The sequence below is a fragment of the Homarus americanus genome, unplaced genomic scaffold (genome assembly GCF_018991925.1).
Source record: "Homarus americanus isolate GMGI-L3 unplaced genomic scaffold, GMGI_Hamer_2.0 scaffold40248, whole genome shotgun sequence".
Classification (NCBI taxonomy): Eukaryota; Metazoa; Arthropoda; class Malacostraca; order Decapoda; family Nephropidae; genus Homarus; species Homarus americanus.
In genome coordinates, this window is record NW_024712526.1 from 8,295,370 (window position 1) to 8,312,968 (window position 17,599).

Sequence of the window (17,599 nt, forward strand, 5' to 3'; positions counted from 1 at the left end):
ACTTACCTTGACTTTTGTGTCTCATTTGGGGTCGATGCTGATTCATTTTGGATGGTAAAAATCTTTTAACCCCGACTATACATAAGAAGTATCAGTCGACTGCTATGTCCGGCACGGCACCGCGTAGTGTGAAAGGGACCTAACAGGATGTTTTCGCCATCTATGCACCAACTTTTGTTCTGTGACTCATCAGGACAAGTCCAAGGGCTATTATTCTAATTTCATCAGCAAAGAGTACATTAAATTGGAGGATGAAATCCTTGGATAATTCTAAACCACAATGTCTCTATGGTAAAATGTCAGATTCTGGATAGTTTCCATGTTACAATACATTTAAGATGTTGTATTAATGAGAGTGAATTTGAAGTGAAAATCCGTAGGTTTTTGTAATAATTTATTCACAGATCTCTACGGTGTGACCCTTCTTTGTTACAACCTAAAGGAAATGTTCAAAGTTGTCCCCTTCTGCCTCAATGCAGGCCTGTACACGTCATACCATTGAATGTCTGATGCATTCCAGAATGCCTGGACTATGTTTAATTTGCTCGCAACTGTCACGAACACGTCGGCATATGCAGAATCTGACATTTTACCAGACATTGTGGTTTAGAATTATCCAAGGATTTCATCCTCCAATTTAATGTACTCTTTGCTGAATCACTTGAGTTTACCCACTGTGGGTACATTTGTTTTTAAGAGATAGGCTATACATAATTTCCACCCATAATTTTCAGGATTCTGGCGAAATTTACTTTCATAATTTTTGGCGTCGCATTTTTGTTTTTAAGTTCTGTACCCTTACCCTGCATTGCTGTACCCGCAAGCAGAATTATTTGAGAGGCCCCACAATACCACACATAAGAACATAAGAACATAAGAATGGAGGAAACTGCAGCGGGCCTATTGGCCCATACTGGGCAGTCCCGTTTACACACCTTCGCGACGTCACCTCAATTGACAACTACACTTTCTGAACTATGACTACTGTACTCTCTATCCAAGGTCAGTACTGTACGATAGGTCCTCTCTGCAAAGACAGTGAAAAATCCTTGGATCTCAGGTATAGCAATATGAAATATCTGAAAGGAAAATGATTCATATAGCCCAACAAAGAGTGTCTGAAAGCTTTTGCAATTATTTAACTATTCACTGTCAGATATTGGTGCGTATAATTATTATTCAAGGGCCTTAAGGGTTCATTTCAGCGGTTCAAAGTTAACATGTTTTTGGAGGGAATATATCATGTGGAAAGAAATTCATAGTGTCCGGGGACTAAAACAATTAGTGTCATGGTAATTCTGAACTTGTGAACGGATTCTTCAACGTAAAAAATGCAGGTATGACGAGGAAATACATATATACCTACCAACACAGTCCCCAGACACTATAAACGCACTTTGTAAAATGCACACACGAGCTCTAAAAGCAGTGACGTCACTAATGATCCCCCGGGGTGATCTCTTAACAAAGTTGCCTTGAACGAATAACTCTATCATTGCTCACTGAAGTATACATATTTCCGCGTAAATGTGGAGTATCCACAGCCAAAAACGCCATCATGGTAGGAGGGTGAAACAAAAGCCGAGCGACAAAAACTCATTGAATGTGTGAAACTTACACTTCATAACTTTCACGTGATAATATACGACCCCCGAGTGCTGATGAAGTTAAGAATCGATATGGAGAAAAATTAAAAGCTGCTGGAATCGACTGTTGTCCATATTAGCTTACAGTAGAAAACAAGAATAATAACCATTCAACAGGGCAGCCTGAAGAATTTGAGTCCACCAAGGGAAGCTGCAGTTCAGTTTTTCAATGAAAATCACTAATCATGGACCTCCTATATTTACCTCGAGTCAGTGTTGGTTCAATTATTCCGATTTGCAAGAGACCAACAAGTTTGCAATAGCCCAAAGCCATAGAGAACAGTAAATTATGATTTTTTTAATAGGGTAAGAGTTAAAGTGGGAGAGTTAAAGGACTTAGGGTACAGCTACGACTCAGTAGAGTATTAATATTAATGTGTAATATGTTTATGTATGTAAACTGTAAAATTTTAAATAAAAGATAAAAAGTAGAGTAGTGAAAGTTCATCTATGAACAGTCGAGCAAATTCAAGGTGTTTATCACTTTTATGATAAAAAGTAACTGTGCTGCAGTATACTTCGATATCATTAAAAAATTTGGGAACTGAATTACAAATTCTAACAAAATCGAGGGGTAGGCACACCCCTGTACTGAGTAGCATGTTATTTCAAATATATATTTTAATTTAAAATATCTTTCTCCCTCCTCCACCACTCTCTCATGGAAGGTCAGGAGAGGTAGCTTCTTTAAATTCCCTATAACAGCTGATATCACCCCCAAAGCCAGCAGAGCATTAAAATGAAATTTATCATGCTTTTTAAATTATTACGTATATACTTTTACACTCGTCACCTGGTGACTGGATCCAGGTGGACTGAAAAATTAAATGGTAGTGGTCAAGTGGGTAAATATATTATGAATGCCGTGACTTACAGCGAGTGAGTGAGAGTAATATTTGAGTTCGGATAATATTAATTATAATACTCAATCATGGAAACCCTGCTAGCGAAACATTATCATGGTAGAATAAATATAGAACAAAGACACAGATATTGCGAATTATGTCGTCACTGACAACGCCGAAAAATTCTACGTGTTATCATTGTGCTGCAAACTGTCATTGGGGGAGGGGGGGGGGGGGCGCCCCTTCCCAGCATTCCAGGAGGGCCTCCAAATGAGCCATAATTGATTTACAAATACACTTATATGGACAGGGTCCAGATGCTAAACATGGCCACCTCAGGGAAAAATGAAATGACGCTTTTGGTAACACTGTCAATTCTAATGAGATTAAGTCCAAAATTTTATAATCATGTGGACCTTGTCACAAGTTGATCATACTAAGTTTGGTGTCGATCTGCAAACCATTTCTTGAGTAATTTTAGGGACAGACAAACACAAAGACAGACAGACGGGGCCGAAAATAATACGCTGTCGTGTAGAAGTTGTAGGATGGGAAAGAATAATAATGACATAATTCCTAATAATAATATGTAGTTATAATAATAAGAGTATGAAACTATTTCCATACAATAGCAGTAAATTACAGTGTGTAATTTGTATTGAGTATTTTGATGGTAGTGGTGATGGTTACAGTATTGGTGGTACTTCTACAGGTGGGTGGTGACGATGGTAATGGTGATGTGGGTGGCAGTGATGGTTGTATTGGTAATATTATATTTTCTGATCATTCTTTCCCACGGAGAACATAAGATCGTCACCGGCGATACGGTTACTTCCGCTGATGGTAGAAGCCACGACGTGAGGTCTCGGAGATAACGTCGCCAACCTCCTCCGTGTACTTTTATCTCTTTCCAGACGCCAGCGAACATAACAAAGGAATAAGGAGCTTACAACTTTAAAATAATCATTAATTTGCGTCCTAAGGTCAAGATTATATAAGGATGTGTTTGGTTTATAAAATTTTAGTTGTTAATACTTCGTTTGATTTTAACGTTAGCTTAGTGGCGATAACCAAAAATACTACGAAAGACGTATACAATATCTACAACATACAGAAATAAATTTTTATTGTTAACTCACATAAGGCTGCAATTAGTATGTAGTTTATGTGGTGATAATTCCAGCAACTGGTGGATTGCCACGACAGATCTCGGTACAATAGATTATTTGTTTCCTAAGGCTAAGAACACATAAGGATGTATTTACTATTTGATTTTATAATAGTCTTCTCTTTGATGGTTACGATAGGTTCAAGCCAGTGGGAGATGTTTGGATTCTGTTATATAAAGGCAAGAACTGAGAGCGAGGCTGCAGAAGAAGGTAGACGTGTGCCGACTGCCGAGCCAACATGAAGCTACTCGGGGCTGCTGCTGCCCTTCTGACGGTGAGTGATTCCTGGCATGTACTGTACACAGGAGTGTGTTGCGAGGTGGTAGATAAGCTTCCCTACGGTACACTCTTCCTTTCAGAATCAATTAAACTTCAAATAATGTAACTCAAACCTTTGTGCAATATTCAGGTGCTAAAATATTGAAGTGCATACACCTTGATATACTCATGATTTTTTTTTTTTACTTTATTTTTTTTTGGGGAGATATTCAGCACCCCACACCTCCCTGTCCTTTTTAATACATGAAGTAGTGAAGGACGTGGTACTGAGACAACACCTGGCTATAAGATCACTTTATCCATGACCCAACACCAAAGTGTATGTACCCCGACAGGTGGTGATGGCGACGACTGTTAGAGGTGGTCCACCGCCAGCCCTCGATGACCCAGCTGCCTTGAACAGGTAATAATTTTTATCCAGGAGTGGTAAAAGTTCCACGAAGTTTTATTGAGAATCTTACCTCGAGATCAGTCTATAATTACCCCAGGGAGTATCAATTGCATTTTTCGTGTTTTTCTACCTGGGAGCCACGTCCTACACTGCCAATTTTAGATTTAGATTGCCCCCCGAGGGAGCTAGTTTATTGGGCACCCCCTTACATCCTGTCAAGGTGAAGTGCAGAAGCGTTTACAGCACCCATCTGGGAAGCATCCTCCAATTTTGAATTGTTGTGCAGTCTTTGGTACTATAGATATACATTATTTTTCATCACTGTACTGTAATTTAATAAAAATTCAAAATAAAAAAGAACCATCTGTAAAGTTCTCTTATGCAAGCTGTTTTTATTCAAATGGACGTTAAGTTCATTTACATATTAAATATATAAACCAACGAAACTTATCGTTCAGTTAGGTTAGATTGGATCGTTTACCGCTTCAAAAAATCCTACTCCCAGTTAAAACATCACGGGAAAAAAAAGATAGGGTGGTAGAGTACTATCGAGGTGAGGAATCGTCATTACAGTCTAAAACATCTAAGTCACCCAAGAACGGCACAGTATCACCCAAAATGTGCTAATAAGCTATTATAATAGAATTCGTAAGGGGAAAATTTAAAATTTCGACAATAAATAATGGGAAATATGCCCCCTCCTCAACCCCAGTTAAATCCACAATTATTATTCTTATATGACATATTTGAATGAAGACAATTATAAAACAATAGAACAAATGATGTAATTTTATAGAGCTAATCAATAATATTAGTTATTTTGATAAAGACGATTCAAGTGTTTACCGACTTACGATATTCTCCAAACGTTCCCGGGATAACTGGTAACCATCTGCTCCGTGTTCTTGTCAATGGGTTCATCCTTGGGGTACAAGTATAAAAACTTGAAATGGATGATTTTTCTTATGATATTTAGTTAATTAATTACGCCCACAGGGCAATATACTCACCATTAAATATGCAGCTTATCACAACGTAAGCAGACGTTAAGTGAATTGGTATTTAAGGCTTTACTGCCGTAAACGAACGCCTAGGTCACACACACTGTACTACACAGAACCTGCGTGAGTCATTATGCTCCTAATGTAAACAAGCATATCAAATGTATTTAGAAATGTCAACATCAATAAAAAAATAACACCTAAGCAATATTTTTAAAGTTTAAATTATGTAGTTTACGTGGCTCGATATTTTGTTTTATATAGTTATCCTAATTATCGGGTATGGATTTTGAATTGACCAAGGAAATTGGCGTAAGCCAATTATGCGGAAACGATATTCTACAGGAAAGATGACAACTGGAAAAACTGCAAAACATAGGGGGTTGACGTCAAATGTGCTACAGATAGTAAAGTTAGGCTTGGCATTAACAATGGTCCCCATAACAAATCACAAACATAATATGCCTGTTCCAGTAATCTTAAAACAGTGATTGGGATTTGGAGGATTGCATATTCACGCGGCTTGAGCAACATAATTGTATTCCACTATGGGATCAAAACACCAATTTGCTGTCGACTATTTCATCTAAGGAATATTTTTGAATCTAGACTTAAGGTAACAAGGGTGACCAAACCTCCGATTCATTATACAGTACAGTACATCACAGATTATGATGCTCCAAATTTCTTATACTGTACTTTATATTTATATTCGTCATGACTAGTATAATACATTTTTTTTTTTTTGCAAAAGTTTATTTGGGTTTGGGGAATATTGGTCTTTTAATTCAACCACCAGCCAGCCCAGTTAAAGACCGATTATTTTGTCCTGAAGTTGGATGAAGATTTGGAGAGGCCTTCGAGACCTTCCTCCAGAATATATTTCAGTACTCCCAAGTATCGCAGTCATCATACTATAGTACTGATCTATTTGAACATGGTCAGAAAATGAATTTATACAAGAAAAGCTCTACTGTATTTAAATAACCCTAATGAATGTTCCCAGATTTGGAACATTGTTTCATGTTCCTCGCGCATTTACTTTTCAGCTTTATTTATCCAGAATCGAAGAATGGAGGGTACAGGTAAGGATACAAATGCAGACACAGAAACATCTTGTATAGGGTACTTAAGAATGTAAATACATAATTATTTATTAAATGATACAGATCACTAGCTATTGAATAGCTCCAATGTACTGCACACACCAGAATCTGGCAGTATACCAACACCCCCATATCTTCCCCATGACATCTGAGTAGTTCAAGTAATCTTCATATATCCCTCACGACCCTCAGCATACCTCCTTATCAGTCCATGTGACTTTTCATAGCTCCAGCACCCTTCATTTCTCCTTTTATAGCTTTTAGTACTAGCAGTACTCTCCTCCACCTTCCTCTAATGTGCTTCCATACCCTTCACATTTCCCCCCCGTGTACACAGTGCATTCCTTAATTGTTTAAACTTCCTTCATCTCACAAAACCCTTAAACAGCTTTTGTGTCTTAAGATTTTCCTCCCAATCATTTGAACAACCAACGATTTCATTATTTGAATAACCAACAAATTGATCAATTCACTTCAGGCATCTTGATGGTCGGTTCACTGGAAAGCAGGAAATCCATAATTCTACATCCTCACCTGCCGTTCATTCTACAGCAAACAAGAATGAAGAACATGAAAACCCCCAAACAAAAAATGGAGCACACCAAAAGGAATCAGAGCCGATCAGAGGCGGTAAAGATATCAAAGGCAATGACTCGAAGAAATGGGATCCAACTGATAAACCAAAGGGTAAAAACATTCCATCAGCCTTTGCGGAACTACTACCACCTCACAGATACTTCAAACCACTGAAAAATAACTTACCAGAGGTCAACAACAAAACACGAGTAAGGTTGGCTAGAAATGCTGGTATTGGAAGATTTGCAGAAGACTCATTTCAAGGAAGGAAAAGACAACAAAATAGAAGCTGTTGCCCATGGAAAGATTGGGACTTCAACGATAAAGATGATCAGGGAAATAAAACAATCTCTCTAGAAATACAATCAAATAAGAATGATGTGCTAAAGAACCCTAAAACAAAACCAAATCCAGCACGAGTACAGCCAACATACAAGAGCAGCATACTGAATGGAAAGAGAGGCATAACCAAGGATGAGATTCCTTATAATGAAATGACTTCATTGGAAACAGAACATGTCCAGCATAGTAGGACCTTGGAAAAGAGAGCAAAAAAGATTGGTCGTGTAAAAAATAGTTCAGTCACCTCTTTAGAAACACAGTCAAACAATCGTCAGATATGGAACCGAAGAAAAGATGATACAGGAGGTGACCCTAAAGTTCCTAAGGAAACACAAACAAACAGTCGTCAGAAGTCATGGAAGAAATGGGACCAGAGCAGTGGTGATACAGAACGTGACCAAGTTCCTCGTGAAACACAAACAATCAGTCGTCAGAAGTCATGGAAGAAATGGGACCAGAGCAGTGGTGATACAGAACGTGACCCTCAAGTTCCTCGTGAAACACAAACAAACAGTCGTCAGAAGTCATGGAAGAAATGGGACCAGAGCAGTGGTGATACAGAACGTGACCCTCAAGTTCCTCGTGAAACACAAACAAACAGTCGTCAGAAGTCATGGAAGAAATGGGACAAGAGCAGTGGTGATACACAGGACGATGAAACTACAACCTTCAACACACAGCCAAACAGAAACAATCGTCCCGAGGCATGGGATAAATGGCTCTAAGGAATAATAATGCACTTATCCCAAAGTACAGTAGTCCAACAGACTGCAGCAGTCCAGACAAAGATGAGACATAATTATTGCAAGTGGTAAAAACAAGAAAATGATGAAAAGGTGATTCACTATATGATGTTGCCAGACTTTTGAAAAAATAAAATCATAATTAGACTTTAAACAAACTAAAGCAACATTATCTTTTAAAACATGTGGAGTAACACCAATAATTTTTTGACAGAAGTCTGCCATAACACTTGAAATTACATCACCTTTAGTTCAAAATAAGGCAAACTGCTCTGTACAGTTGGCAAAAAAATTCTTGAACACTCTAGCATCATACAATATGACAAAACGAATGATAAATCTCATAAAGTTTTATTGCATATTTTGTATAAAAAATTCAAAGTATCAATAAACTTACATGTTTATCCTATGTTCTTTTCTGTTTATACTATAAAGACGAGCAACATGTATTATTACAAAATATCAAGTCACTTCACAACCAGGCAAACCAACCACTCTGAGGTCACACCAGTCACAGTGCTGTCTGAAATGTATCATGGCCAGCTGTTTCAGAAATTTTTTGCCAACTGTACAATACAGGAGGTCCCCAACTTACGAATGCCCGCCAATACGAACGGGGTTAAACTTGAAATTTACATTACAGAGTATTTTATTTACTCGACTTATTTTTTACTTTCATGTACCGTATTTTGTCATTCTATTTCTTCTTTTGTTTTAAATCAAGTGATTTTAGATGTGGCAATTGAACATCACAATTGTACTGTATTTGAACACAGTACTGTACTGTGAGCTTTTGACACATGCATTTGGATGTCATATATCTTTATAGTAACTTTCTCAGCAATATTACTAATAAGAATCTCAGTTTTGTTATCCCATCACAAAGTACAAGTATATTAGTGTAGCAGAAACTATTAAAAGCAAGATATTTTTGGCAATATTACATAAATTTTGTGTCAGAAACTCAAGGTATCAATAATTAATTTATAAGTTTATGTTCTTTAGAATACCCTGTATTAATTATGAAATACATCAATCCCTTACTAGGGAACGGTTACATCATATGTATTTCTTGTTTTTATATTCTAGTTCTGATCAAGCTTTAAAATGATTACTGTACTTGATTTTGTCCATTGATCAACAAAAATATAGATACAGAATGACTATCCACAGACAAACAGGTAGTTATACTCACCTATACATATTGAAGACTACTTGCTGGTATAATAGTTTACTAAAACTTATATAATTCAACATCAAATGACCCCCTTTACCCAAAAGGGGTTTGGTTCCAATACAAAAAGCAATAGTATTTAATTTTCAATACAATATTCTGATTGTAGTCACAAATGTAAATAAAAGAGAATTTAAGCGGTTTAAGGAAGGTATGAGTATATTTTGGAAACCACTGTACTGTACAGTAAGTGGGTAAGACATTTACAGTATATCAGTGGACCCAAAAATCAGTGCCAAGCCAAGTATATACAGTAACCCTAAATTGCTCCACAAAAAAAAAATGGCTTATATGGGTGGACACATTTCCCAAACCCAATTAAAATTTCAGTTCAGGGTTTGTTAAGACACTTGATTAATTGGGGCCACAGTTACTATATAATTGTCTTCTTCATACTGCAAATAACAAGCTTCCTTAGCAGTATATTACACCACCTTAGAAATCCTGAGGTGAACCCTTAACCCTTTGTAGAGCAGGGGTGTCTGTAAGCTGAGTAAAACTGCCTGGTATTTACTACAGTATAATAAAATACCATACCTAAATGTGCTGACCTACAAAAGGCTGATGTTGTATCCAATAAAAATAGGAAAACCATAATTTATTTCTCCTTGCTTCAGCTCTCTCCTTTTGCTTTCTACACTTGTACAATTCTTCCTATGTTTTCCTCCTGTTTGAGGCTTGATAAACTTAAATAAAGTAGGAGATGAGTACTGTACAGATAATACAGGCATAGTAAAGTACATGGAAATTTTGAAAAAATAGAACTATGGCAAAGTGTTTTTTTTTTGAAGACATCAGTGTTAATAAGAAGAGAAACTGGGCCACTGTGCAAGTTGAGATGGATGAAATGTAAGGTCTCATGAAGATTAAGAACCTGACTTATTTCATCTGTTTAAACATCCTAAAGCTGGCTTAACCAAACCAAATATGACAAAATGCCTCCCCCCTCTAGCTGTTTTTTTTCTCTCTTGGTATGATTACTGTAATGTATCACAGTAAAACATTATGAAGTACTGTACTATATTGGTTTGTATTTTCTATAAGGAACAGGTAGAGTGTAGACAGGAAAAGAATACAGTATTCACAAGTGGGGCTGTGACATTGAGTTGATCTGGAGCATGATTGAGCCGATGAACATAATATATAAGAAGAATGAATATTAATGATGTCAGTATATGACCTCAAAAGAGCAAAGGCATAAATGAAACTAAAAACACAATTTCATCTCCCAATACATGTACTGTATTGCAATTAAACTGGAGAGGGGATATAACCAAGAAAAGTATGAAGATTGCCTAAAAGGGAAAGAAAGAAGAGACAATATTTACTGAAAATAACACAAACTTGGCAAATCAACTCAATACAGGTTGCAACAAAGGTCTGTGAGAAAATGAATTACAATTTGTGATTATTGACATTTTCATCACAAACCCTTACAATCAACCAGTTTTCTGCTTAAAACCTGTATCAAACTCTTTACACAATTTTTCTCCAGGTCAATGCAGTTATTCTTATAACACCCAGGATAAACTTCTGCCACTGATGTACAAAAACATAAGCAACCAGTATGTAAGTGTAAACAAGAGCCATTGTCAAGATTTCTAAAGGTTTATTATAAATTCAGTAAAGAGAAATAGCCTTACATGCCAAAGAATCCTACAGATTTGAAATTGAATGCAGCTGAAACTAAGTGAAAAGGATAGTACTGAAAATAAATCGATTACAGATGATTTACATACAGTATTGTTATTAGAAAAAAAATAAATAAAATCGAAAATGAAAACCTTATGACTGAAAACTTAGTGAGTTTCATTATACAATTTGTTCCATTTCTCGAGCATAATTAATCATTTGGTTCGCCAACTCTTTAGAAGGGATGCTGTCGTCACTCTTCCGTACCTCTTTCTTGAAATGCAAATAACCATCAGTGCCCACTTGCCATCCACGCTGTAAACAAAAAATTTAGAATAGTAGGATTCTTTAAAAGTATTTTAATTTGTATAATAATTACCAAACTGAAGTCAGCTGAAAATAATTTACTCGGATGCCTCCTTATGAAGACTGTCTAGATAATGATATAAGCATGCCCTTAAAATTCGAGGGGGTTAGGTTCTCAAAATGGCAGCAAATAAAATTTATTGACGGGGGGGTGTTACATTTTTGCTCATGTGCAAAGAAATGTACAGTACATACAGTAGGGTCGGGATATATCATGACTACCAAAATTATCGACATTTTCCAATATACAGTATAGCGATAAATTTATTTATTTCGCGAGGGAAATTGGGCAGGAAATATTTCAAATGAACCACCATGGCAAACCAATGTGTTAGTTGCTCACCAGAGGCGCCATCGTGGCTGCTCACTCACGCATTCGCGCTCGCCCATTCAGTCTTTCTGAGTGAGTGACGAGTAAGCAGCCGACTCTGCTGCAGATTACTACTTCTAAGGTGAGCATAAATGGGTTGCTAGTGACGTGAAAAGTGAAGTGAAGAGAATGGAAAGCTTAATGCAAAAGACTTAATACTGTAACTAATATTTTTGGTTTGTTCATGTATGTAGGTGTGGGATTGTCAAGTGAGGGTGGCAGTGTGGCGTCTGCTGCAGAATCTGGTGTTCCCGAGATGGTGCGCGTCAGCTGTCAAGTCTGGTGTTCCTTGATATTGAAACAGCCTGTTTTTTTCCCGATTCTAGTGTTCATTGGTGTTTTAGTTAGTAAGAAAATAAACTCGTAGTCAAGTTTAGTCACTTTTATTGGCCTCCAGAACCTAACCCCATTTTCTCCATTGATTACGTGTAATTATATACTGTATAGCGAACATCATTGGACCCTATCTCGCGATATATCCTGACCCTATTGTACCCTTTATGCGTTTGCCCTTAGGACTATTATTTCTTTTACCTGTACTGTATATATGTGTGTGTGTAGACAAACACACACTTACATATACAATACATGTAAAAGAAATTACTGTCTCTACAACGAATAGCTCCCTGTCCCGGACGCGGAAATGCCAGTAATACTGTAATGCTGTAATAATAATCATAAAAATAAAGAAAAACATACAGTAATTCCCACATAATTATTATGCCAATCTTAAAATACAATTTGGATAATGTTGTATGTAGGAAAACAAGTTGTACCATTTGCAGTTTATATGGTTTGGGTGGTTTATACTTGGAACAAAACTCCAAAGGAGGCTTCAGCATGCTCCTGCTGGCAAGTTTGTTGCTGCATCAGAGGAATGTTTATAGACAGAACAGATAACCCAACTATAGTGTTTGGCATGTTTGTTATGTGCTGGATTCACTTTGCACAATATGAATTGTATAGATTAATTTGACATGGAAATCATGAAGAATGGCATTTAACATACAGTATGTACTTATTGTGGAAGAAAAAGCTTACTTCCTCACAACTATAATGACCTAAGCCACAGCCTTAGAGTATGGCACAAGCTCATTTTATCATACCCTACTGGATTTTTATTGCATTTAGGCTGCTCATATTAATTTTTTGAGCATGCACACAGTGTACTGTGTACCATATTCTTTGCAAATTTGGATTATACATTACTGTATATATTTTTGTAGCCAAATATTTACCAATTAGATTTGCAGTATCTCTATGGAGTTTGTCACATACCCCTTAAAGATTACTATGGTTTTACTGTTGGATCAGTAATGGCAGTTGAGTGCAGTGTACTGGAAGAAGACTAAAATATCCTGTACCCACACTGCCCCTAAAAGGATGTCAGGCCCTTAGGGAACACTTTTGCTTTCACTGTTTGACTGTATACAAAAGCATTATCAATAGAATATCTGTAACAAATTACATGTCAATCCACTTGTGACAGTCATATATAAGCATACAAAACATGTTTACTCTTCAACATTACCTATTAACATTAAACCATTATTTGCACTCTACACTTGGAGGCATCTTTCTACTCTGATGCAAGATGGCTGGTGTTATGAATGAACAGAATCTCCCTTCAATCAATGTCATTTGTTCTGTGTCATGAGTCATACAGTCTGTTATGGTTTTTACTTTCTACCATGAAGCCCCAATATATCCCTGGTTAAGTCCGTCACTTCTCACCACCTAGCATCACCCATCAGCAGAAGGTTAGGTTGTTATGAAAATCACAAAAGAACATACCTGCTCACAATACTGGAGAATTTCCTTCGTGCTTGATAAATATAACATTTTCCCAATGTCCTCTGGTCTGATTCTGTCATAGGCATTTTCAACACAGTCGGCAATGTCCTCACGAATAGTGGCTAACAGCTCTCCTATAAAAAATTTGTACCCTTCTGCTGGAACCTCACCCTTTGCCAAATAGATCTGTTGGGAATTAAGATATTTCTACATTATCATCATTAAATTTAGCATTTACCAAAATTACACACAATACACGAGAATCTGACATTTAATTAATTTTAGATAAAAAACTTAACTCTAAGGGAAAACTTGTACTGCACTGGGAGGGTTAGTCAAAATTGATGCTCAGTGTGGTGCACTCCACTCTAGTGCATGTAGAGAAACACAAGTTTAAAACACCAGAATGATTACGTGTGTATGGGCAATTAAGAGACAAGAAATTAAAATGAATTATCATAACAAAGAATCAAGATATTTCAGTGCAGGCACCAGGAATTAACATTCCTTATCCTTCACAGAAAGTGACGAGTTTTCCTCAAACACAAACACAGCAAGTAAATACTGCACCTTGTTGTATGCTCCCTCCATAAGGTACTGCTCCATAGCAACTGGGTGTCTGATATAAACATTATCGGTGACAGCTGGTGGAGGCAGATGCTCCAAGGTGGTGTGAAACTCTCCTACTTTGTTCTGGGCCAAGAGACACAGTAAGTCTAAACCAAGAAGCTCATACATGTAGGGTGACTCGGGCAACTGCTCCCTGGAGAGGTGGAATTGTAGGTTAAGGGTTCATATGCTCACAAGTGGATTGAGTAATTGGCAAATATTTTAACATTGGATCATGTTAAGCATGGCATAAGAAGGCTGGGAAATACCCCCATATATTCATTCATACAATAAAAATACTTATACATGTACTTGGAAAAACCAGTAATGAAAACAGTGCCAATGTGTATACAATATGTGAATAAAGATTTCTTGTCCCAATGATAACAAAGAAAACCAGAGATAGAGATACATTTACTGTACAGTGTTTTATTGATCAGGCACCAGTTTTTCAAATACAGGTACAATCAAGAGAATTATCTAAATAATGTTGTCTAATACTGTACAGAATATGATAACCTATTATGCTACATTATAAAGCGTCTCACCTGTAGTCCATATAGTATATCTTAAGCATGGCAATATATCGCTCGAAGGATGGGATATCCTTATTGGCAATGCTCCACAATGCACCAATCTCAAGGGTATTTCCTGAAAGACAAATCATCTTTATACAGCGCCATAAGCTCGTTGAACAGGCTTTGTGTGAAATATATATATATATAAGCCATAACCACAGTACAATACTGTACACTGCTATGTACTATCACTATCAAAACACAATATGCACCAAATTGATGCAGATGCAGAAAAATATCATAAATGGTGTTTATGCTTTCTTTAAAAAACTGATCCCCGTGGAGTTAATTTTACTATACGTTCTTCCCACAATCAGTGTAACCCTTTCTACTGTACACTTAGATAACATTGTACTGTACTGTATTCTACATCTTATCTGCAATGCCTTACTCCTCTCTGAGAGTAACCATGACAACAGTCAAAGCTGTGTTATGAAAACAGATATATTTTGTCCTATTCCCTACTTGATGTAATGATCTAACTTACTTTTGACAACATAGTGCATCTCCTTATTCCCATATCATCTGTTAAATCTTCAATCTTGAAACAATCCAAAATTATGACAAATAATGAGATAGTTTTAACCCCAGTGACACCCTGATATAAACTTAAAAACTTATACACTTCAGATCTCAATACAGAAGTTAATAAAACAGTACTGTACAGTACAGTTGTATACTTACGAGCTACCAGCAGTTCCTCCTTCGACACGCTGTGTCCCATTGAAGGTAAGAATTGAAGCTTTGTCAATTCAACCTATAAAAAAACGTATTCATAAATAACAAAGATGTTTTGGTGGATATTACGGGGATGGTCATCACTGCATTTGGTGAATTTTTAATACCTTGTATTTTTTTTTACAAATATAAATAAAATCTGGCATGATAACAAGGAAACACAATTATCAACTTAAGAAAGACATGATTTATATATCCAAATGAAGCATCACAACCCAGTTAACTTGGCTTTCTCAGGGAAGCTGCTGAGCTAAAATAGTACATTAATAACAATAGAGGAAACAAATGTACCAAACATTGAAACTAAGCATAACAGACCTAATAATCCTTGTTATTTGGTTGTGTTAAATACTTTGGCTATATTGTCTGCCATTACAGCCCCCAGAGGGAACTTTGTTGAGAAAACTATGATTGTTTCTTTTGTAGTCTATGGAGAGTTAACACATTAATTCCACAAGTTCACACTAATTTTTTTCCTTGTTCCCCACTAGACCTGAATTTAATACATAAATACAACTATAAAAAAATAATTAATAAAGCAGTAACTCTTCCTAACCTAGACCAAATTTTTGTTGTATGAAGAATATACTGTAGTTTGATCCCAAGAGTGAGTTTCACTAAACTAAGAGAGGATTACTTACAGTGTAGAATCAAAGATAAAACCTAATTATTCTTGTGTATCTGAACCACCAAGGTATTTTTGACAACTATTGTACTGAAGGAAAATATAAATCAAATGTATAGGACGTGCAGACCTTAAATTTTCTCCCTTTAATTTTCTTTCTATAGATAACCTACTCATTTAACACGACCACAAGCTATAATTTTGCAGTAGTCTGTAGAGTATATCGATGGGGTTCCAATGTATTTTTATGCAGCAGATCATTTTTATGTTAGACGTCAATGATCACCGGCGTCTATAAAAAAAAAATTATTGGGTGCACTCTCAGTCACCCCTGCTGCCGTCTAAGGGTTAATTCATTGGTTGGCAGGAGTCCTAAAACGATCTTAACACATTTCACCATAAAATATAAATGCCTTTTTTGAAGTAAGAAATCATTTATGTTCTGAGGTGAAATTGGTAAAATTATAAAAAATTATAGTTTCGGTCCTCCCTGTATTTAATGTCCAAACTAATGTAACCTAACCTAACCATCCTAACCTAAATCTAACCTAACAGGACTCCCCTAAGATTCCCCGGATGACCGAAACTAAAATAATACCGTGAAATTTCCAATTAGATTTTAAATTTTCATATCAAAATCAATGCATCATGAAATATTTACTTCTCAATTTTTAACACCAGTCACAATATTGAGAATGTAACAAAATACTATTAGTGCTTTTGTGGCAGATATTCCAAAATACAGTATGGTAGTGTCACAGAAAAGTAAACTACTGTATTACCATTTACTGTTACGATCATGGTACTTAATACAGAGAATTTCACTTTTCGGTAAAATTATCGTTTCTGTCATGCACCTGTTTGGAAGTAAGTCAGAATAGTTCAAAACACATAAAAAAATATCGGAAAAACATAATTTCAAACAAACCTGACTCAACCTAACCTAACCTGACTCAACCTAACCTAACCTAACCTGACTCAACCTAACCTAACCTTAAAATCCTAAACTTCGCTGCATGACCGAAACGATAATAATACCTTTACTTCTTGGAAGGTTATAGAAGTCTTTTGATATTCCATATTACCCACATTTTATTTTTTGTTAGGAACAGTCGAGGATACCCGAGCTTAGCCCCCCAGGCTCACCTCATCCCACCTGTAAATATAACAATCAACTCACCTTTATATCAGATAACAATTTTCCACAAGTCTCCAGATTCCTATTCTTCTTGGACCACTCATTCTTGAGCTTCTCGTAGGTGGAGACCACACTTTTAACTACACTTTCTCGGCTCATGACGACCAACACACCACAGTCCTTCCCTCCAACGATGACTCGACCACAACAACAATCTAAAACTTATACATTTAAATTATACTTATTTCATATTTCTTGCCGTATTTTTTGTTCTTTTATTATAAAAATAATTATAATGTTACATTATTTGTAAACATTTACATAATATAAGCATTTCTGAGACATGTTTCTTTTCGTATAACTATTCGTGACTAACCTTTTCTAAGACATATATTTATGATTCTTCATATTATACAG

The 17,599-nt window shown here is 36.3% G+C and overlaps 2 protein-coding genes across 3 annotated transcripts; one reads left to right on the forward strand and one right to left on the reverse strand.

Moving 5' to 3' along the window:
• The first annotated feature begins 3,850 nt into the window (after positions 1–3,850).
• On the forward strand, positions 3,851–10,116 carry LOC121862095. 2 transcript variants are annotated; one of them, XM_042360080.1, is made up of 4 exons: positions 3,851–3,934; positions 4,275–4,342; positions 6,916–7,890; positions 7,978–10,116. In XM_042360080.1, the coding sequence occupies exons 1-4, from the start codon at positions 3,899–3,901 to the stop codon at positions 8,078–8,080; spliced, it is 1,182 nt and encodes a 393-aa protein (XP_042216014.1). In that variant the 5' UTR covers positions 3,851–3,898; the 3' UTR covers positions 8,081–10,116. The 2 variants fall into 2 exon arrangements, with proteins under 2 accessions (XP_042216014.1, XP_042216003.1); XM_042360069.1 differs by having other exon boundaries at positions 6,916–10,116.
• Positions 10,117–10,924: 808 nt separating this feature from the next.
• LOC121862104 (26S proteasome non-ATPase regulatory subunit 8-like) lies at positions 10,925–17,397 on the reverse strand. The gene is made up of 6 exons (XM_042360092.1): positions 17,225–17,397; positions 15,366–15,438; positions 14,652–14,754; positions 14,065–14,257; positions 13,495–13,680; positions 10,925–11,279 (listed from the first exon to the last, which is right to left on the reverse strand). The coding sequence occupies exons 1-6, from the start codon at positions 17,339–17,341 to the stop codon at positions 11,145–11,147; spliced, it is 807 nt and encodes a 268-aa protein (XP_042216026.1). The 5' UTR covers positions 17,342–17,397; the 3' UTR covers positions 10,925–11,144.
• Between the last annotated feature and the right edge of the window lie 202 nt (positions 17,398–17,599).

Coding starts and splice junctions, on each gene's coding strand:
- LOC121862095 (XM_042360069.1), top strand. CDS start 3,899: ATGAAGCTACTCGGGGCTGCTGCTGCCCTTCTGACG. Junction 3,935..4,274: donor CTGCTGCTGCCCTTCTGACG/GTGAGTGATTCC, acceptor GTACCCCGACAG/GTGGTGATGGCGACGACTGT. Junction 4,343..6,915: donor GACCCAGCTGCCTTGAACAG/GTAATAATTTTT, acceptor AATTCACTTCAG/GCATCTTGATGGTCGGTTCA.
- LOC121862104 (XM_042360092.1), bottom strand. CDS start 17,341: ATGAGCCGAGAAAGTGTAGTTAAAAGTGTGGTCTCCACCTACGAGAAG. Junction 14,755..15,365: donor GGAGGAACTGCTGGTAGCTC/GTAAGTATACAA, acceptor TTTGTCTTTCAG/GAAATACCCTTGAGATTGGT. Junction 14,258..14,651: donor ATATACTATATGGACTACAG/GTGAGACGCTTT, acceptor CCACCTCTCCAG/GGAGCAGTTGCCCGAGTCAC.